General features: G+C 41.8%; 1 protein-coding gene across 1 annotated transcript in view; it reads right to left on the reverse strand.

The window, feature by feature from the left end:
- Positions 1 to 23,299, reverse strand: part of LOC111158583 (fms related tyrosine kinase 1) — a 173,494-nt gene that overhangs the window by 70,443 nt on the left and 79,752 nt on the right. Inside the window, exons 11-14 of the mRNA XM_022520705.1 lie at positions 20,939 to 21,053; positions 11,512 to 11,620; positions 4,901 to 5,209; positions 46 to 192 (exon numbers count right to left, since the gene is read on the reverse strand). Of these exons, the coding sequence (XP_022376413.1) occupies positions 46 to 192; positions 4,901 to 5,209; positions 11,512 to 11,620; positions 20,939 to 21,053 (680 nt within the window). The remainder of the gene's footprint in view (positions 1 to 45; positions 193 to 4,900; positions 5,210 to 11,511; positions 11,621 to 20,938; positions 21,054 to 23,299) is intronic.

Below are 23,299 nucleotides of genomic sequence, written 5' to 3' on the forward strand. Positions count from 1 at the left end.
GAGGATGATGAGACAGAGGAAGTCAAGGAAAACAAGCTCTCTTACCCGGTTCTTGCTGGATTTTGTGGTTGTTTTTAAACCAGGTTATCTGAGGCTCTGGGACGCCGGTAGCGTGACAGTCTAGGGTAGTGGAGCTGCTGATGGCCACCGTGTGGTCACTGAGGTTTCGCAGAAGGTGTGGCGCTTCCTGATCTAGTGAATAAAGAAAGGGGATGGTTAATCCTCGTCACCTGTGTTCCCTTCTTAGCCATGCACAGAAACACTTCACAGATATAAACAGCAAAACTCCACCATACGGTTTCATTCCTATTTTGCCCCCTCAATGTTTCTTCTCTGTGTAACCTGCGTCATCTCTAGGAAGTTCTAATGTACTGACGTTTGTTAGAACACACAGTAAAATCGAGGACAAAATGCTATAGGATTCGATAGCACAGGTTTCGCCTGGCCAACGAGTTCTCTTCTTTTCTGTGAGAGCAGTTTTTCTGAGACCTAAGGATGTTGCATCCTCTACGAGGAATGAAACAGGAAAATCACGATTTTTGGACGGAGGCTTAGAGTGAATTTTTACATAAAGATATCCTATTAGAGCGATGAGCTTAATGTAATTTTGCAGGTATTTTTCTTGATGTGTTTGTGAGGCCGTGTCTGTGTGACTCAGCTCTCCGTAGTCACCTAAGGTGTGAGGCAGCAGACCAAACAGGAGAATTTCTTGAACTTTGCAAGCTTTATTGATTATTTCCTTCTTCCATTCCCTTCCCCAGTGCAAGCAACCAAAGGATTAATTCAAGAGGCAGAGGCATAGGTTTGTAGTTTTTGCACTATATAATAGTACAAATATTGTATTTTATATTATTTTCTCTTAAAACATACAAATATGATACAATACAATTTATTTTAATAAAATGCCAAACAATATAGTACAACAAAATGAATTTCATACATTAGGATGCAATACATTACAACATTAAAATCCCACATCGGAACAGCAGTACCCCCAAAGGCCCCAGTTGAGTACAGTGTCTCTATTTAACGAAGTAGTCAGTCCTGCTGATGTGGATACATTCTAGTTAGGCGAGTGCTGGATTGGCAGCTGGAGCTTCCAAGGGAAAAGAATAAAGACAACTCCTAACGTCTTTCCCACCCTCCCGAGTCATTGTCTTCACCCCCTCCTGTTGTGCATCCTGGAACAGAAATCAAAAGGCGTTTGGCATGACTTACACATTCTGTGCCACTGGCTTCAATGACACAGTCTGAGCTGTCTCCGACCACTGCGGATTTCCTCATCTTAGTGTACTAACACTGTGAAAGCAGCTTAGGAGCGATTACAAGGCTAGGAGAGGTGACACAGTGCAGTGGCTTGACCCTGTGTCCCTGCAGGGTTGCTGCCGACGCCCCAAACCTTTCTCTTTTTATTCCTGCAGGGAAACTCTCAGGATTAGCATTCATTCGAGCAATTCCGAAATCTCAGGTTAAAAAGTATAGTATCCTATACCTTTCACGGAGGAACGGCTTTCTCATTAAATTTTGATTTCCAGAGCGCATCCCTAGCTCTTTCCTCGTTTTATACAAAAGGAAATCGGAAGGCTAAAAAGAGTGTTGAAAGGAGGGCCCTGATTCAGAAACCCTTCAGAGCGTGGAATGAGTGATCACGATGGCTCTTTTGCCTTCTGTCCGTGTATCTTTCTGGTCTGTTCCGCACCCCACCCCATGACCAGGCAGAACCATTTCAACATTTCTGGTTGCCTTCTGTGCAGTCTGTCAAACGGTGTTTCCTAATTGCAAATGCAGCCAGGTATCAAGATCTTGAATCCTGATAACTTTTCACAAGCTTGATTGTTACAATCTTGACATTTTCACACAGTAAAGACTCCAAAAGGATCAGTGCAACAGGACCAGATAATGAAGAACAGTGTCATATTCCCATGTAATGTCTATTACAGTGGCGAGCCAAATTCGACATATCTCGTTTAAAACACAGACACAGTTCATGGAGTTATATTTTAAGAGCTTTCCCTACCACAGTGACTATTTCCCATGCACTAAATATGATAAAATGATCAATTATTGCCCACGGGCCTTATTATAAAAAGAAAGCCTGAATATAGGGCCTACAACACCCAAAATTATTTTCATAGCTACAAACTACAGCATCATCAACAAAGACAACATTTGACCTCCCTGACAGGTGTACTAGCAAACACTTATATAAAAGGAGAATGGTTTAACAGAAATATACTGAGAACTCCCAAAGGCCCTATCTGTCCTAGACAAACTTCAGACAAGAGAAGCAGCAAAAAGACTGCAGAATAAACATAGGACTCTCAATTAAATACAAAGTTCATATAAACACGTCTGAAACACACAGTATTATATTTTTCCTTGTACCCATTTCTGGAAGAAAAAAAAAAAAGTTCTCCTATGCGAACTATCTCATCTTTGACTGGTTTCTCAATGACTGATCAACCAAGGAATCATTGTATCAATTCCCCTTTGTACTTTATAGCCTGTTTTTGACATTTTAGGTAAGAAAAGTACATTGAACCCTTATTATTAACCCCAAGTTATTTGATGGAAATAGGTAGCTGCTTTCCCAAACTTAACAAAGTGGAGCTGATCCCTTCAAATGGAGAAAATCAGAATTAACAGAATATTTCTGCTGGTTATCAATAGCCAAAGATAGCTCCCTACCGGGTTCTTCTTTCAGCTTTTAGTGTTATGGCCCCAAGGATCTGCCAGGTCTCCTAAATACATAGTTTCTCTTCTTCACTCAGACTGGGGGCTGAGGAACCAGCCTCATGCCCTCTACTCCAATTCTGTCATTCTCCATATCAGGCTCTTCTTCCTCTCTTTTTTCCCCCATGATCCTCCCCTTCCTCCAAACCCCAAAGAGTGACCAAAACAAAACAGAACCCTCCCAAAAGATTTTTCTTTTTGAAACTCTCTGGAGAGATGAATTACACAGCAAAAAATTACTCTGTGGAATTCTTAAAATCATCTCTTGGAATTACTTAAAATCCTCCCCTGGGAATACTAACACCCTTCCCCTCCCTGCAAAACGGCAGGCGAGGTTTTAAGGGGGAAGGCAATGATATCTTCTGCGTGTCTGCGTCACCATCTTTTCAGAAGCAACCCCTCAACCATCCCATTTGCTTTTTCGGCTTTAGTGAAAATGGAGTCCCCACGATCTGTGGCACCAAGGCATTGTTTCCTGAAGGAACACGCTGGCTTAGAATGAACAAAGACGCCAGGCAAAAGAGCCATAGGTAACATTTCCAGATACAATTGATTATTCTTTCCTCTGGGCTGACAGCTTCCAGGTTACTAATTGTTTTCAGAGCATTTGGGGCGCCATAAAACTGGCATTCCGGGGAAACGCTATTGTTTACTCTTTCACACTTGACAAAAGCAATTCCCACGTGAAAGACAAGTTTAGCGTGGGACAGCGGCTGTTACCTAGAGGAGGAAACAGTCTGGTGAGTTCCCAAGCCTGAGAAGTTGTCATATTGTCACCTTCTATCGGGCTGCCCGGCCACTGTGTTCTCAGCCATGGCTATTTCCGTCACTGTGGCTTGTTTTCCAATAGTTCACTCAAGGCACATATAATGATCAATCATAAATGAAAACAACAGAACAATGCATAGTAAATTGGTGAAAAAGTCACTTTCCCTCAAACACAAGCTTGAGAGAGGAGATTTCCATCTCTCCTGATTGGAAATGAGGTGGGTTTTTTAAAGGCTCTGAATTCTGCTTCTGTAGTTTTGCCATTTTTTAATCCCCATAAAAATCCCATTAAGAAAGTGGACTTTTTTTTTTTTTTTTTAATGGCCAAATCCTAGATTTACATTTAGAAGAATGCATTCAACCATGGGTCACAAGAGCCTTGATTTCCTTGATGACCTGATTGTGGTATGTATGTCTTTGAATGCTGTCAATTAGATAGGAGAGGGTTCTTTAAAAGAACAACCAGGGGACATATCTAAGTAAGATGAAGGCATGATGTCCATTTTTGGGGATGCGGTCAGTAGCTAGATTGTCCACTCAGAGACGGTGAAGGGGAAGCCTGCCCTGGCTAGTCGGCTGGCTACCCAGAGTGCACGGAGCCAGGACGTGACCTTGACCCAGGTGGGCATTCTGAATTCACACTGTGCTAAAGCTTTAATTACCTCTGGATTACACCGACATCTTGCACTCCTGGGGCCCATTTTAGAAGCTCCAGTCTAAGATTAATGCGCTTAATGTACAAAAAAAAAAAAAAAAAAAAAAGCATTTTCAAATAAATAAGCATTATCACTTGCTTCCAGGTGCTATTTACAAATCGAGAGCAGATGAAATAGTACAAAATAAAACCAGGCAGAGGTCCAGTAAGAGTCTCAAATTCAACTGTACTCGTTCTGAGCTGGCAAATTAACTTATTCATGTCCATCTTTGGCAGAAACCAGCATTGGTTTAAATTATTCAGTTTGCGTAGCTTCGAAACTTAAAAACACAGAGAGGTTGGCATCAAAGTGGGAGGAAAGGATCAGTCCCAAGTTGTTGTCTATCAGGCAGGAGAAGACAGCAAAGAGCAGAACAACAGAGAATGCACTGCAGGGATCCTCCAAATCCAAAGGCGCACCAAGTCGGCCCCAGAGAGCAGAGCCCTCAGCCCGAGTGGGGAGCCCAGAGCTGGGACCTCGGGAGCTCATTATCACTCCTATCATCTCCAAATTCATTTTGGGAGGAGCATCTCCTCTGAGCCGGAAAGTTAGCAACAGTGACAATAAATCAAGATGATATGAGACAACTGTTACTTTTTAATGAGTCCTTTAATGTTTTACATTATTTTGTGTGGTACAATCATTCCTTGTGCTTTTAAATTTGGAGATCCGAGAGAAAACAGCCTTTTTGTTGCAGTGCTCACCTCTAATTGTAACTTCTTTCTTCTGAAGGATTTCTTCCCCTGTGTATATGTTCCTGGCTCTGCAGGCATAGGTGCCTGAATCTTCCAGGGAAACGTTCTTGATGGTGACATTGAGAGTGATGGAGTTCTCTTTCGTGACGGCCATTTTCTGCTTGCTGATGCTGTGGTGCATTGTTCGGTTTTTAACTGTCCGCAGCAAGATCCAAGTAATGTCTCTGTATAAGAACTTGTTAACTGTGCAAGACAGTTTCAGGTCCTCTCCTTCTGTAGGCATTTTTTCCAAGTTAACATGAAATCCGTTTGGCACGTCTATAAAATAAGAACAGAGAACCTCAGTTCATAGAAAAATCAGTGTCTCCTCTGGAGATCGTCTCAGATCTTAAGAACCGTTCTGACACACATTCTCTCAGTATCGGCATTAAAAGGGTGAATACTTCTCTTTTCCTGTTAGGGGAACCGATCAAACCCAGGTAGGAACCAACTAACTCCGTTCTGCCAGAAGCGAAGCAGCAGGTACTAAGCAGGCTGGTTACTAGGAGGGCACATTTCCCCCTGGTTGCCTCAGTGCCTTTTCAAAGCGCAATTTGTTTTACTTCTTGGGGTGACAGCCACATTCCCCATTCCTGTAATACAACTGGAACGTCTACTGGTGGGAGAGCGGGTGAAATAGGGAAGTCCTAAGGGAGTGATCTGTACTAAAAACCAAGGGTGGTGTTACGGTCAGACTGTGACCAGGTGAGAAGGGGAAGTCCCAAGTACACGGTAGGAGACTTCAGTCCTGCCAGTCGCTACCACTTTAATCCTAAATTTCTCCAGTGAAAAAAAAACACAAAAAACCAAAAACCTGATTTCCCTAGTTTCCAACCACTGGACAGACAGTATCCCTGCCTGCTACTGTGCCATCACCTTGCCTGCTCTTGGTGGGCACAGTGGGTAGAAACGAGCCACAGTACTTGCTTAGGTCCCCCTTCACGGAGATCATTCTACTCAGACGTCAAAGAACAACAGGCAGCCAACGAATCTGAAAGAGTTGCCTGATTTCAGAAGTGGAGGTGATGGGGGAGGGGGAGAACAATTTTTTAAAAAATCACTTTTCCAGGGCTGCCTGGGTGGCTCAGTGGGTTAAGCCTCTGCCTTCAGCTCAGGTCATGATCTCAGGGTCTTGGGATCGAGTCCCGCATCGGGCTCTCTGCTAGGCGGGGAGCCTGCTTCCTCCTCTCTCTCTCTCTTCTTGTGATCTCTCTCTGTCAAATAAATAAAATCTTTAAAAAAAAAATCACTTTTCCTCTCAAAAACAGTAAAGGTTTTCAGAAAGTGAATATGCCATTAAAAGCCATTTGTAGGGACACCTGGGTGGTTCTGTTGGTTAAGCATCTGCCTTCGGCTCAGGTCATGATCCCAGGGTCCTGGAATTGAGTCCCACACTGGGCTCCCTGCTCAGCGGGGAGCCTACTTCTCCCTCTGCCTGCCACTCTCTCTACTTGTGCTCTCTCTCTCTCTGACAAACAAAGTCTTAAAAAAAAAAAGCCACTTGTCTCTTGTCAATCCCCAGCCATCTCCAGCAACACCTCATGAGCTCTCCTCCTCAGTTTTCTTACTCTGGACTTGTCACTTAGCTTTTGTACTCAGAGTTCCCTAGTCTCATTTTGGACCATTTCCCCAGAGGATTAAGAAAAAAAAAAAATTGGTTGCTGGCCCCGAACTGACCTGCTCCCAAAATCCTCCCATTGCTTGTTACTTAGTGGCGTATCTGTATTTGAGCAAAGAATTTGGGCCAACATTTTACAAAGTACTTTGAAGATGAAAAGCGCTATGTTCTGCTATTATTATTATTATCCGTTGCACACAAAGCTATAAAGAAACCTTTAAACCTTAAAGGGACAATAGTCCAAAATTAGATATCATATCAACTCTTTCCTAAATCTGACTTTGCTTGTTTTTCTGATTTTTCTGGGCTTTGGCTTTATTATAAAGTGTCACGTCTGAAGAAATGCCAAAGTATTCATTTGAAACCTGGGAGCAGGGGGTAGCAGCGGCTTATGAAGCCGTGAGTGTCTGGAGAGAGAGGAGACCAGCAGAGGTTTTCCTGCTTTTAAAATGAATATCTAAGAATGTGCCAGAAGATGCAGAAGCCGCTGACAGTCATTTTTAACATAACAATAAGGTGTCAGAAATAGCCTCTCTAATTCAGCATCTTTTTATATTTGGGACCTTTTCCAAGCCTGCAGAGTAAAACCTCAGCCGTCAACTTTTACACAGATACCCGAAGTATTGTGCACTGACTGCGGTCAAATCATTTCTTCAAAGACCATCCACAAGCTTTCCATTTGTTTTGAGGTCCCGTCCTGGTGATTAGAACCCAAGCGAGCCCAAGTAACACCATTGAGATCATGTAGAGTTTCTATTTACTTTAGTGATTTGAAACTTCCTGTGGAAATAGCTCACAGGTTTCCTGATGGAAGATTTTGTTTATCTTTGCCAAGCACCACCAGGAATCTCAAAATAAAATGCATTTAGTGACACTGGGAAACCAGGGAGATAAGGCAGTGCTGTTCCTGTTTCACCGTCGGTAATTGCTAACACACCCATGGTCATGCGGAGGGCTAGCGAACAGCAAACACACACACATAGGAAAAGAAAAGAACTAACTGGATTTTGAGGTCTGCTTCTCATATGGGGGACACTGTCAGTGAAGTTGACTTGGTTCGTGCTCCTGGACAGCCTCTTAGAGATGCTTGTCCATTTCTCAGGATAACCCCTTTGGCCTTCTCTTTGGAGCCATAGAAGATGATAAATAAAATGTCCTAACACTAGTTAATGAATCCAGAGGGAGTTTTCCTTCTAATTCATGTGGATTTTTTTTTTTTTTTTAACAGCCTAAGTACAAAAACAGACCCAAAGAATTGCCTTCTAACAAAGTGAAAGTAAGAAATCTTCCCACACTTAAGTATCTGGGCAGATTTAACACAACCCTCACCAGCGCCTACCAACACTCATCCTCTTAACGCGCAGACATTCACAGCATCTCACTGGGTATCATGGAGAAGAATCCTCTTTGCTCAGAAGAGACATTCAACTTAGGGTTGCGGGGAGGGGTAATCTATTTACACAGGTGCATATACTGGGGGGGGTGCATATTGGCTTGGTTAGATCAAACCATGTGAATTAAGTTCATCAAACAGACAAGCATAGAAATCAACAGGCTGAGAGGGGTCTCATTTGTCAGGTGGTAATAAAGAAGGCTTTCCTTCTACTGAAGAACAGAAATAACATTCTCTAAAGAGGTGAGTGCTTACTAGAAAGTTTTGTTTGTTTTAAGTAGATACTGTTTACAAGTGAATACCAAAGTTGAGAGTAGAAGCAGTGGAGAATTCTTAAGGCCACTGCTAACTCGGTTACATCAGTTTGGAAGATAACCTATGTGAGCTGTTGTTGTATTTTAAGGAAGGGGCAACATGCATGACATGAAGATCAATAAGGATCCAAATCTAGATCTTTTGATTTAGAACAGTTGAATCTTAGATCTCTCAAAGCAGTCCTTGCACGAGGTCAAGCATAAACACCAAGTGAACGTACATTCACTCTGCAGAAAACATACACGTAAGGAGCAACATCCCTAAGACTATCTAGTTTTATCTCCAGTGAGAATAAATCTCATGACAATGATTTAAGTGAGAAAAAGGTAGTCATTCGTTAAAAAGGTAATACATGTAAACAAATTAATGTATGATTACCAAAAACTTGACCTTTTCAGGATTGGCAGAAAAGAATTCAGAGCAATTACATTCCATTTCAGTGTAAGGTTAAGCTCTTGAATTTCTAGAGGAAAAGCATTGTAAGCCTCGATTATGTATGTTTGAATTGAATTCTCATAGCTCCTCTCTATGGACAAGTCTTGATATCTAGGAACGGTTTCAACCATCCCATGGTTATACATTGTACTGTGTGGTAGGAGGTAGGAGGGCATCTCTGTCTGCACTGAACAGGTGATCAGCTTTGTCAGTAATACTGCCGCACACAGACAGACACGCAGCAAATGCAAAGCTCAGTGGGGGTAGGCTAGGTATTGGTGTTGCAATTAAGGCTGGGCATCAATTCACCTTTCTTGGGGACTCTGAATAATAAGGAAATGAGCACAGCATCCCCCTCTACTCTTGGTACCTCCACTTCCAGTACTCCCTTCAGACCCAGGCAAGCAGACCCATCTAAAGGCTCTATTCCAGCTATCTCCCTCCTCACAGCATAGAGTCTGTGGGGTCAAGAAAGCATGCCACCCCAACTTCCATATCTTGCTTGAGATGCCACAATTTCCTGTAAAGGTGATCCTCAGTCTGTTTCTAGATTGTCAAAGACCTCTTCCCTAGGTTTGTCCTCCTGAGGTCAGATCACCCATCCATGTGCACACTTCTAGATCTCGGGGAAGACTATCAGTCAGGGGTGTGGGCAGCACTTGGATATGTGGGCTGTGGAGACCATACACCCAGGTGCAGTAGTGGGACAGAACCAGGAGTCAAAGGAGAAGACGGTGGTGGGGGTGGGGTGGGGTGTTCCTTCTGTACCTCCAGACATTGTCACTTTCTGTTGTGGAGCTATGAGTAGTCCCCATATTCTAAATTTGCATCTCACCTCAGGTTATCATGGAGGTATTTTTGCCCATGAGAAGCTGAAACATCACAGCTTGTTTGTTTCATTTAGAATTTGTGAGGTGGTTGGATGTAGAGCCTGTGGGCCTCCAAAGGTACTCTTGCTTTGGCTCTGAAAATGTCAAGGCAAGCCTGTGCGCTTCTTTTGACCTGTTCCAATTTTATGCCCTCCTCCCCCAGGACCACCTCAGCCCTTCCTTCTCAGAGACTTGGAGCTCCGCTCTATACATACTTTCCACTGGCCACGTGTGGCTACTGAGCACTTAAGATGTGGCTAGTGTGACTGAAGAACTGAATTTTATTTGATGAATTTTATTTCAATTAATTTAAAATTTAAAAACAGATGCAGGGTAATACTTTAAAAACCCTGACTGCGTGGTGAAATGGTATTTTGGATATACTGGGTTAAATAAAATTAATTTTTATTTTTTTAAATACAGTTTTGCTAAAAAATTTTATATCACATTTGTGGCTTTTATTTCCATTGGACAGCATTGGCTTGCTGTTGGTAAATTCATCTGCCACATTACTTCTGCATATGCCTTTTGATATTAGGGTACAGATAACACTTCTTTTTCATGTTAAAACTGTCTTCCTATAAAGACAGGGCATCAATGGTAATCTGTTCAAGGGCTCAGTGCAGAGTTGAACTGTTCTAACTTCACAGTTAGTGCTCATTAAACTTGTAGAAACTTGCTTAAAGTTCAGAACGGGAATCTTCTGAACATGTCTTTTATATTTGCAATCATACATACAGTGACTATGGATTTGGATAGGAACTTGCTTGCAACCAAATAAAAAGGACAGTACAAGCCTTTGTTCCTAATTAATCTAAATCACCTGAGATGGGTTACAGAACCAGTATGTGTGAAATTGCTCTCGAAATCCTCCCCTAAATAAAGGACTTTTCCTACTTGGAAGGGATGCAGAGATGATCTCCCTTCCACTCCTCGGATATAAGAGGACAGGGGCTGACTTGGTCTCGCGTGGCTCTGCCGTGTCCCTTTGCACATCTCCAAACCCCTTTTCCTCATTGCAAAGGGCTGTCCTGTTGAATAGCCTCTCCAGTCTCTTCCAGCTCTGACATTCCGTGAGAATCTACCTCAGGAGATCTCCCACGACACAGCTTCTCTGAGGATTGGCTAACTTGCCGGAAGGCTCCCTGCGATCTGACAACCCCTATGTCTCATATAATCAGACCTACCTATTTCTTTCTGGAGAAATCTAGGCAACTGCTGCAGCCTGCCCCATGCAGTGCGAAGTTTCCAGAAAGCTGGCAAACTGCCCGGGTTTCCTCAGAAAATTGGGGGAGTGTGGAGCCAGGCAATTGTTTTTATACTTTGAGCTACTTACTTCCTTCCTGTACCCGTGGAGGGACCTAGGGAGTGCCATTTGTGTACCTTGGAAGTTTTAAGATTTGCAGAGACCATCATATTTCAGGCTAAAAAAAAAAAAAATGGGTAAATGCTACCCAAAAACCCAGCACATTAATTACTGTCAACAAACTCCATTTCAGATTTCTATAGGAGAGCCTCATTCCTCAAAAGTAGAAATGACTTAAGTTGTGAGACAATTAGCTTCTCGGCTTCAAAACCAAAAACATATCATCACAGGTTTGGTGTCCTTGATTGTTACCGAACTACTGCTACATCCCAGACCCTGTGCCAGGTACTGAAAGGAGCTCAAAAATGAACATGACAAGAGCCTAAATTCACGATCCAGACTGGGAGGGAGACGTACACACCTAGCTCTAAACGGGACCTCAGAGAAAGAACTCGTTCGGAGATCCGGTAATACTGTAGAATACTATTCTTGAGAGCAAGGATGAAGGTGCTCAAAGTTTAACAATTCTGTGGGATTTAAAAAAAAAAAAAATCCCTCCGGCCCTAAGTGCACTAAGGATAAACAGAACTGAAAGGACGGCGAGGTCACCGGGCTCTCTTCGGGAGTACAGGATATACGGCTTACCTGTGACATAAAAGCTTATGTTTCTTTCCACAGTCCCTACTTTATTGGAAGCCATGCAACTGTAGATTCCAGAAATTCTAGAGTCAGCCACAACCAAGGTGCTAGCCGTCTGTAAAAGAAAAGGAAACTTTAGCTGGAGCGGAGAGCTACTGGAACACCCCGAAGAGTCTTCTAAGGGTCGGAGTGATTCAGCTGTTCCATTCATTCAACAAGGGGAGTGCTGCACGCATGGCGGTTACCAGAAGGCGCTCCCTTTGCCGAGCCCCAGCAAGAATGGAAAAATAACAGGAAAGCAGGTCCTCAGGAGACCGGGGGCTATGACATCCGATGCATATGAGGGTTTCAGGCTTATTTATCTCGTGCTGCTGGCGTAACAATTACAGACCTGAAGCTGAGATGCGGGACTGCACGTCCTGCTCTGTGAGGTGGTCGGTTCCACGTCAATGAGAGGAACAGGTGAGGCTGAGGCCTTCCCTTTTGTTTGGATGACCTGAGACCAGGGATGCCACTGGGTAACAGGTTTCTTTGCTGTTTGCTTCTGTAATGGGTGTGTTAAGCGAGTAAGGACAGAAGAGAAAGGTTGGCGGGACCTTTTCTTTTATGTACTCAAAGAATAGGGCACAGCAGTTCCTAAGGTGCCGAAGCTCTGGAAAGCTCTCTAAGGCTGTCCTGTGTGTTTGTGAATGACTTCATCTCTCAGTCTGCCAATTCCCAATGTAGAAAACGGAGACACAGGATTTTTGTGCTGCTATTTGACACATGAGCCCTTGAAGAAACACTAGTGGTCACATTTGTGTGAGCTGGAAAACACTTTCTAAACTGGGATGTCTCAGAGAGTAATGAAACACAAATCTGTACGGTGTGAAGACTCACTCTGCTGTCTTCTTGTAAAGATAAAAATCAGTAAAATGAAACAGGTTGTTGCAAGTTTTAAAATTCAGTCCAGCCTTGCAAAAGTGCAATGCATCCTTTCTATGAAACGAATGAAAAGGGGAGTTATGTTTCTCTTATTTTGTAAAGCATACCCCATTACTTTATAAACTATTGCCGCTCATCTCCTAGAACACAAGTAACCGGTCATTGGCTTTGAACTTAGAGAGGCTTGCTGATGCTTCTAGACCAACGGGGAGTCCTAACTGAAGCCAAATTAGATCAAGTGCCTTACAGGCTAACAAAATATATAGGTGGAAATGTGACAGTCAGCTTCCTAAGAGGATGAACCTGGATTCTACCAAGGGTCCCAGCATTTTTCTGAGTTGTTAAGTAATGGGCTAATTAAGTTCTTTACTTATGTTCTCATATCCCAGCCAGTAAATGATTTATCTTTAATCTGCAGTTCAAGAAAAACTGAAGAATATAATCCTCACTTTTTCAGCCAACAAGCTTATTTCTCCAAATTCTCTGTAATTTTCACTATGGTATCATGCACATTACATGATTATTTCCTCTTGTGTTTCTTGGATCTGTTTAATTGCATCTTCTCATTTGTCCTGAGTTATTGAAATTACCAGAAATGAAATTTCTGCAATATGTGACAAGTTTCATTCAACCTAGCAGACACTTATTGAGCGTGTATCAAGGCACTGAGCAGATGTTGTAGGGGAAACAGAGATGGTGAGTGTGACACAATCCCTATTCTTAACCTTGAATAGTCCTTGGAGGACTACTTTAAGCTGACAGAGAGGACTTTCCCGCTTAAAGATCAAATACGTATTATTCTCTCTTTTGCAGAGAAAAACACACGCGGAGGCAAATGACCAATAGAGGAGATCATGGAAGACCTCGGGGCTCTCTTTCCCTATGTTAATTAATCATTTTTATGAGAGGTGGGAAATACAAGGAAATGCTAGCCAGAATATTTCTTTCAATTATTGCACCCACCACTTAAGAGCCGTGGTAGTAGTTAGAAGAGAAGCTTGTAGGGAACCATGTGAAAGGAAGTGTTAGCTTATCACCGCTGGGACAATTTGGACCATCAAGTCAGACTCTGACTTCTTTATTTGGTCTCTGCAAGCTTGAGCTCAGATGCTTGGAAGCAGTATGCAACAAACTCAGACCCAAGGCACACCCATGAAGGCCCCCAGCTCAAGCACTGCTTTTCTTATGACGTCAGCTGTCCATGTTTATCCTCAGGGGTCTCAACAGAGTCTTATCTACATTCTTCAATTTTTTTGCTCAGTAAATAAGTGAGAAACGCATTTCTGTTTCTCCGGAGGATTTTGACATGAGGGACAACTACTGCCTGAATCTGAAAGTTGCATCTGCATTTCTTTCTGTTTTGTTTTTAAAGATTTTATGTATTTATTTGACAGAGAGAGAGTGAGAGTGAGAGAGCACACACAGGGAGAGTGGAAGAGAGAGAAGCAGGCTCCTAGGGAGCCTGATGCGGGACTCGATCCCAGGACCCTGAGATTATGACCTGTGTTGAAGGCAGAAGCTTAACCCTCTGAGCCACCCAAGAGTCTGGCATCTGCATTTCTGTTAAAACTGCTTTGATTTCACTGGACTCAAAGCAAGTCAGCACCAGCACTGGGCTCCATGGTAAGGGAAAGTCAATTCAGATATGGACAACTGCCACAGCTAAGACTTCTGCAGGCGTTCTGGGATGATTCCAACAGCTGGGAGAGTTCAGAACTTTTGTATAATCGGAGAATGAAATTGACATACCTAGACCTGAAAGGGGTCCAGGTCACAGGTGAGCCATGGAGAGACGAATGCATTTGAATCTCTCTTATTTTGCTTGAATGACCCCTTCCCAAACCAAGAGCTTACCCAGAGGCAAGCCTTCTCCAGAACTCACCTCTCCCAAGTTTCTACTAAAATTGAACGAGAAAATGACAGTGGTCAGAGTTTACATTATTTCTTTGTTTCTGGGTGCCTTTAGGTAGCCCTTGCTATGCTATGCACCAGACAGTGTGTGAGGCGTATCTAACCTGTTGCTAGGCAGGTTAACTATGTGACTGTAGGTAAAAGCGTCATTATAGTCTAAGCTGGGACTTCCTTCCTATAGCCCTGTGAGGTAGGTATATTACCCTTGATCTCTACATGAGACTGCTTCTTGCTTTAAAACTCTTCAGATTGGATGGCACACATCTATTGGTAGAGTGCCATCTACTCTTCTCATTGAGTTCTTTCTTAAGAATCATCCTGAAATTGGCAAGAGACGGGTCACATAAGCTAAAATGCTAGTATGTACAGAAATACTAGTTTCTTTCTAATTTACTTCACATAAGCTGTAAGCTATTTTTCAACTGATACATTGTTATAAGTTTTGAGAATATGATGGACGAATGAAAAAGTCATAATTAAAGAAGGAAATTTAAAAGAGGAAATTAATATCTATGATCAACTTCGCTAAACATTTCTAGAGCTCTTCTTTTTCCAGAGCATATGTTTTAAACTTAGAAACTAAAACATATTTTCATGAAAAACAAAAGATATCTATTTGATAGTTGAAGTATAAACACTATAGGGTCAGAGAAAGGAGCTCAAGTGTGAGTTGTAGGTGAATGTGGTTTTTCGGGACAGGAAAAAACTTCTCATAGGACAGCAAGGCTGAACACCGAAGTCTTCCAAGTAAAATGGACAAATCCATTCTCCAGAGCTCATAACCAAATACTGTCATTTCAAAGGGTGAAAAAATGAAAACAGCCCAACAGTTGGGACACCAAATATTAACTTCATACTTTAAAAGAGGAAGTGCCAAGAATTTCAGTCATTACGTGTGTTTGAAATTATAATCATTTAGAAGGTGTACCAAAAGAAATTCTCCAGGATGGCTGCTTGTCTTCGTTCTCGAAGAAGTTTTCATTTGCCATAGTTGTTTTTTAGCTCTGAACCTATACTTTGGGGGTGCCTTGACTTGCCCTGCCAGGACCCCAGGGATTTAGATATTAGAAATAGACCCTGAAAGTCATTCTCCGGGTTCTTTTGTATGATCCAGGGACGCTGATGAAATCTGTCGTCAGGTACTGTAAGTTGGGAAGTTATTCATACCCCTTCCTTCCTTCCCTTTCCCTAAGCATTAGTAACTTCCTACCACAATGTGGTTTCAATCTCGTGGATGAGAATGGAGGGGATGATGTGTAATTCAGCCTAATTTCCAGAATGAGTTTTAAAAGGTCTAAATATGGACCCGTGATTTTAATCTCGGGATGTTTCTAATATCGTTTCCTTTCAAGTGTGTCAGGGAGACATAAAAGTAGACCTATAAAGGTCATGGAAGAAACTAAAATTAACCTCGAGTGGCACATTTTTGAGCCAAGTGATGGGAAAATAGAACGTGAGAATTTGAAAAAATTGAGGAGTGTGGGAAATGAGACAACAAGCTGTAATTCTGTCATTAGATTTAAGGCCTCTGTCATGGATTGGTCTCGTATGGTAACACTCCTCAAGGGAACATCCGAACGATTTCAATGGAAACGCTGCTAAAGCATTAAAATTGTCACAATTCTCCCGCCTCACAGAATGAATGCTGTAATATGTATTTCCTGAGTGTTTTTTCTAACCCAGGGTTCCTTCTACTTCCTACTCCATAGCTACAAACCCAATAGTCTGGCAACACCATTAAAGAATACTAAAACTCCACATTTGCTATTAGCAACTCCAATTGATGACTCATTTTTCACAAATCGAGGCCAAAACTTGCCAATGAGGAAACTAAATTTTATTGTCCTCTGCTCCCTTCTATGAGTTAAACCAAAAACAACAAAACCAAAAAAAAAAAAAAAAAAAAAAGGGGAAATTCCTAGAATCTAACGGGGACTCCAGTCGGATCTCTATTCCCCTGATCTGTGGGGGGTGTCACTGTGCAGACTAACTATGTGACTGTAGCTAAAACAGTCTTTAGAGTCTAAGCTGGGACTTTAATATACTTCCTAAAGATGGACAGAAAAGAAAAGCAGTTTTAATTGTAAAGGCATGGGGCGCCTGGGTGGCTCAGTGGGTTAAGCCTCTGCCTTCTGCTCAGGTTATGATCTCAGGGTCCTGGGATCGAGCCCCGCATCAGGCTCTCTGCTCAGCGGGGAGCGTGCTTCCCACTGTCTCTCTCCGTCTGCCTCTCTGCCTACTTGTGATCTCTCTCTCTGTCAAATAAATAAATAAAATCTTTTAAATAAATAATAATTGTAAAGGCATGACCACCATAAATAATTCTGAAATAGCCAAACTCCCATCTGTCATCATCATAGATTTTTCCCTAGGTACACAGATAAATTAATAGATGCCCAAATTGTAGAAGTGGTAAATGCTTCTAAATTTAGGCTTTGAAATGAATAAGGAGAATCTATTACAGCTCCAGCTTCGAAGAGGCTATGTCACATATACATTATATACACAGATATCAACTTTGTTGAGAAACAGTATTAAAAGCTTTTCAATGCAGATATCAAACAAAGTCCTTTTATTAAAGATTTAATTAATTTATTTGACAGAGAGATCACAAGTAGGCAGAGAGAGAGGAGGAAGCAGGCTCCCTGCTGAGCAAAGAGCCCGATGTGGGGCTTGATTCCAGGACCCTGGGATCATGACCTGAGCCGAAGGCAGAGGCTTTAAACCACTGAGCCACCCAGGCACCCCAAACAAATAGTCTTCATTGCATTCGATCACAATCAGCCTGGGAACTGCATTAGGGTGTAGATGACAATCATGCTTACAAGAATGGGCAAATGAGGGAGGACAAGGATTTTGAGCGCCATCATTGGGAGGAGGGACAGGTTCAGAGAGAGGGACTCATCTGCAGGTGGTTACACAGGACAGAAATGGCAGAGCTGGACCCCAGGGCTCCTGGCTGCAGGCCGACATACGTGCCCGCTACGTCTAGAGGTCTCTATTTAAAACCTTTGCATAACTACAAAATTACAAGACAATAAACTCGTTTCACCCCGTGTGGAAAAAAAATCAAGGAAGTTCCTTATCTCACTCAGGTTGTGTGACTTCATTCCCTCTGTGCTTTCCAGGTAATTCTGTACGGAGTCAGGTTGCTACTTTCTGTTTCAGGCTAATCCGAAACCTCGCCTGCCTTTTTCATTTTCCACTTTCTTTTCTATTGTAATTTCTGGGGCTAGGAAGCCAGAATGGAATAAAAACTTACCATTGGAATTAGGTTCATAAATTCTTTTTTAATGTACAACAATTAACGGTACATCTCCCTGATGTGGTCAGGAGAAGGTAAAACAAACTGAGACATTTAGTGGCATCTTGAAGTTTTCTAGTGTTCTGTGACTACTAACTTGCCTTCTACTGCGAGGCATTTCCTTTCTTGGAAAAAAATGTACTGTCACTCAAATTAAACTCTCAAGTTCATAGAATTTCCTCTTTCCTAAGGATTTCATTGAACTGCTCTCGCCAGTGGTTACCTATCATGCGACGTTTCAAACTACTGTTCATTTGTATTAGAGAACAAGAGTTGTAAACCACTGCGGTAGTTAGAAAAACTTTTCGTAAATCCATGACAAGTGATTGTTTATGTTTTCAGGCAAATCATTACCACTTTAATCTCTGCTCCTAGTTGGTAGAGCCGTGGCTTTGAGACTAGGAAGACTTTGCTTTGAGTTTTTCGTCTGCCACATTTAGGCTGTGTGGCTTTGAATTCCTCTCATCACCCCTGATTTACTTATCTTTAAAAAGTAGATAGCCACTCTGGCTGGCCAGAATGATGTTGATATGAGCATATGTCAAAAAGTTTTACAGAACGAGGAATTCAGATGTTATCTATCATCATTGTTCAATCCGACATGGGGGGTGGGGGGAATGATGCCATCCACTTTGTTGCCTCCAAATGCAAAAAAATACAGCTGAATATACAGATGATATGAGCATAACCACACCCCAGCAGATAGCACCCATACTAACTAGCCGAGCCACTAGGAGTCAACATATGCACATATAAATAGACATTTTGGCAAGGGGTTGAAACGTTTTTACTTTTTAAAGCAGCACTACCCTCTTCCTGATAATAGGAGATTTTAAAGTGTATTTTCCCCAAATTCAACCAAAGAAAAGTCTGAGGTCCACGAGGTATGTCCAGTTCACAAGGCATCAGCTATTAGCTAAGGCTCAGTGGAGGTCAGGGAAACAGAACGAATGGCAGGCAAGAGGGGCACCAAAGGCTGCCCATTGTAAAAAAAAATGTGGGTTCCCAAGGTTCAGGGTCCTCCAGCTGCTGTGCAAATCCACTGCCTACGCAGTTTCTACCCAGGCACTCAGAGGCAAGGGGCCCAGGGCTAACATGAAGCCTGAGATTTGCTATGAGTAATAAAGTCCTTGTATCTGACCGGTAAGTAGCAGGTCTTCAACCACCAAGCATACAATTGGGACAGGGCTACCTGTTAGCCTGAAAGCAGGGTATAATCTCAGAGCTTCGCAGTTCTTGGCACCTTTTTCTAGAAGCTAAGTTGAATCTTCCAAAATTGGTCAAAGGGTACAAAGTTTCAGTGATGCTAGATGAGTTAAGTCCTAGAGATCCACTTTCAGCATAGTACTTGTAGTGAAGAATGCTGTGTTGTATACCCTTTGCTATGTGTTATCCTGGATTCATTCACACATTCCTACAGTCAGTGGGAGGACATTTTTGGAGGTGATAGAGAAGTCTGTAGCATTGACTGTGTCGATGGTTTCGTTAGTGTATATTTATCTCCAAAGTCATTATTAAACTGTACACATTAAATTTGTACAGCTCTTTGTATGTCAATCATATCTCAATAAAAATTATTTAACACTGAAAGGAGTACTAGTAAAGAGGCCTGCTTGACCCCATTAGGTCAGCGAACCCTTTTTTCCCTCTGATTAGAAGTCTCTTCTTTTTGAATTGAGGTGTAACTGACATATAACATTGTGTTAGTTTCAAATGTAGAGACAGCATACATGATTCAGTATTTGTACATATTACAATACAGTCACCACAATAAGTCCATTTAACATCTGTCATCACACATAGTAAAGCAAATTTTTTTCCTATGATGAGAACTATTAAGATCTATTTTCCTAGCAAACTTTCATATATGCAATTCAGTATTATTAACTATATTCCACCATGTTGTACAATAATCCCCAGGACTTAGTTATTTTATAACTGAAACTTTGTACTTTTCGACCCCCTTCACTTATTTTTCACAACCCTTACACCCCCTGCCTCTGGCAACCACAAATCTGTGCTCTGTAACCTATAAGCTTGGGGTTTTGTTTCTTTTAGATACAACATATAAGTGAGATCATATGGTATTTGTCTTTCTTACACTTAACATAATGCCCTTAAAGTCCATCCATGTCACAAATGGCAAGATTTCATTCTTTCTTGTGACTGAGTCATATTACATTGTGTGTATATATACCATACATTCTCCATTCATTCATTCATCCATCATTCATTCATTCGCTGGGCACTTAAGTTGCTTCCATATCTTGGCTATTATAAATAGTGCTGCTACGAACATGAAGGTGCAGATAATTTTGAGTTCGTATTTTTCTTTTCTTTGGATATATACTCAGAAGGAGAATTGCTGGGTTCTAGGGTAGTTCTACTTTTAGTTTTTTGAGGAACCTCCAAAAACCTCCATGTTTTTCATAATAGCTGTATAAATTTACAACCCACCAACAGTGCACAAAGTTTCCCTCCACACCCTCGCCCGTACTTATGGCTTCTTGTCTTTTTGACAATGGCCATTCCAACAACAGGTGTCAGGCGAGATCTCATTGTGCTTTTGATTTGTATTCCTTAGGTCACAGAAACCTGATACACTGTATGGGTTTTGCCTATCCTGACTTAGGCTTTGCCCTTGCAAAGACAGAGGGAAAACAAGCTATTTTGTGAGCTGGAAAACATTCCAGTTTAACCCTAAGTCTTATACTAGCTTTTGCTTATCGACACCCTACTTTAAGTATATCTGAGATTCTCAGTCCTGGGTTCGTGCTAGAAAGTTCCCTCCCCGGGAACGTTCATGAACCCCAAGCTCTACTCCAGAGATTCAAGCGTAATAATAATTGGTGGAGTAACCTGATATTCAGCCAGGGCTGAAAGCCCACTCCACCTCTTCCATTAGGACCTAGTACTCAAGCCTTGGGAACTGGTGGGCCATTGGAGAACAGTTCAGGGTATTGCTCCACGAAGACACCTCTCAGATCTTGTCTTCTCTCCCTAATTTTTGTTTGAGCGTTTCAATTACTTCTGGTTCTAGTGAACCCAGAACTGGAAGCAAAGTGTGTGCTTTTAAAATAAATATCCCAGGGGTACCTGGGTGGCTCAGTCGGCTAAGCATCTCTCTTAGTTGGCTAAGCTCAGGTCATGATCTTGGGGTCCTGGGATCGAGTCTGCTTCTCTCTCTCCCTCCCTCTTCCTTTGCCCCTCCCCCTATTCATGCTGTCGCTCACAAATAAATAAAATCTTGAAAAATAAAATAAATATGCCAGCCTTTATTTTTGCAGACAATACCTTATTCTTTCCTTCTATTACTGCCGTCCGCTGAGTGATGCTCTCAATCCTGTTTCCTAGGTTGCTGTCAGGATCCAGGATTAGGGACTCTTCATTACTGGAGCAAAAGTCATACCTTTTAAAAAAAAAAAAAAAAATTTATCATTATGTTGCTTTGTAGCATGGTCCACGGTGACAGGTGAAATAAAAATCACTGGTAAGTCCTGAGATAACAAAGATAACAAGACACGCTTTCTTCTATTCCTTAGGTTTTTCCCTGCATAGTCATCTCCACAACTTAGAAACAGAAAATATATTTTGCTTGCTCTGAAAGCAGCCCACACCAGTGTATCTCCATATATCCTTCCTGTTCTAAAGGTTAAATACTAAGTAAAAATGTAAAAATTAGGAAATTCATTATCTAGATTTTAATTAGTTCCTAGTGGAGGAAACATGCAAACACGAGGTGGGGGGATAAGTTATGTTAATGAATGGAAATCTCGAGGAAATAATAGCATTTCACATCTATAAAAAGTCGGCTTTTAATCAGAATTTTCCATTATACAGCTAATTTTTTCCAGGGCTAATCAAGTGTATATGGAAACACACAGCATGAAGCAGTTACTACATTCTGTCTGTTTCTTTCCAAGTTTTGGGGTATCATGAGAAGCCCTTTAACTGCTCAGACCTTAAGTGTTTAATTGTAAAATGATCTTTTCTCTTTCTAAAAGTCCACTAGATCTCTTATTATATAAAACTAGCTGGTAGAGTACCATTTTAAAGAGAGAAATTGGCATGTTCTCTCAAACACCCATTCTTTTCAGCAAGCTTCTGTTTTCATATAGTTTATTACTCAAATTTTGGTGGAAATAGTTATTAATCTCAATACCTACAAAGTTGCTCCCAGACCAAATTCTGAATGTTCTGGTTTTTAGTGGAATCCTTTTTGCTCCCAAAGCTCCAGCAATTGTACTGAACTTTCTAAAGCCCAGGCATGCTTGTCTGACACTCAGGGCCATTCATAGTCCATTCCCTCCATAGAATTTGTGGTGAGCAGAGAGCCTTCTGGGCTCTCATGTGTATTTGTCATGGTCAGATTATGGGGATTTTCAAACCAAGAGGAATTTCACAGCCCAATTTCCAGAGAGAGTGAGCGGGTGATCCTAGGCAGCCAATGGCCATCATGATTTACCTAAGATGACAGCAAGAGAATAAAGTAAGTCGAGGAAGAAGGTAAGATAGATGGGATTGTGATGACCAGGAAGATGTTCTGTGATTATCCCTCTCTGGTCCTTGAGTTGAGAAGGAACTCCAGTCTTGCTGGGTGGTCTCCTGCCCCGATCTATCATGTCCGGTCCAGAACATTCCCCACATTCTGAGTGGCCCCAGTGGGCCAGCAGCTCCAGGGAACAGGGCTACATCTACTGTACACTTTGTCCTCACACCACAGCAAGGGCCGAGCATGTCATCGGCACTCTATGAACACCTGTTAATATACACACAGGCATGGGGACCGATACGCTGTTTCTAGCAAGAGCTTTCATTTGTTTTCTTTGCTCTTTAGTTTCAAACATCTCGGTAAGTACAGCCCTAGCATAATAAAGGTCCATACACCCATCACCCAGACTTAACAGTTATCCAGATTTTGCTACAGCCGTTTGGTCTATCCTTATTATCCTTATGTGATGTATTTTAAAAGCAAATCTCAGATGTCATGTCACCCTTACATACTTCAGCACATATCTCTAAAAGAATGCACATTTTCCAAGATAACAACAATGCCATTATGACACCTCATTGTACCCGCTCTATATATCAGATTTCCCCAAATGTTGGCAAAATGTCTCCCTTCTACAGTTAGATTATAAAATTTAAACTAAGAAAGAATAATAAGGACTGGCCATTCCTTAAGGAATTTATGCAATTTCTATGGATATTCTTTCTAGTCATCAGGCAAAATAAGTGAAAGTCTAAACTGTTATTGATTAGTAGAGGAAAATGAACCCAAGAGAAATTATATTCTGTCTCCTTCACTTGAAACATTGTAATGCTATTGAAATCCTAAGTCATTCTGCTGTTTTTCGTTGTCTGTTCTCTGGACTGTTCCATCCATGCCTTGAACCTCCGTTTGACCTCCCATCCTTCACACACGCTCAGGACACATATGAATATATCAGCTCACATATGCCTTACATGTAGATGGGGTTTATTACACACGTGCACACCTGTATGGGACACGTGCGTGTGTACTTGGCCTTGTCAAACAGCTGAAGTTCTCTCATACCGGGAAAAGACGCTTTTAATTGTGTTCTTTCCCCCCGCAAAGAAGTGAAAAAGATAACGGATGCCTCAGAGATCTTAATTGCATATGCTTGGTCTGCA

Source organism: Enhydra lutris, unplaced genomic scaffold (genome assembly GCF_002288905.1).
Source record: "Enhydra lutris kenyoni isolate GAN:26980312 unplaced genomic scaffold, ASM228890v2 scaffoldscaffold60, whole genome shotgun sequence".
NCBI classification, from domain to species: domain Eukaryota; kingdom Metazoa; phylum Chordata; class Mammalia; order Carnivora; family Mustelidae; genus Enhydra; species Enhydra lutris.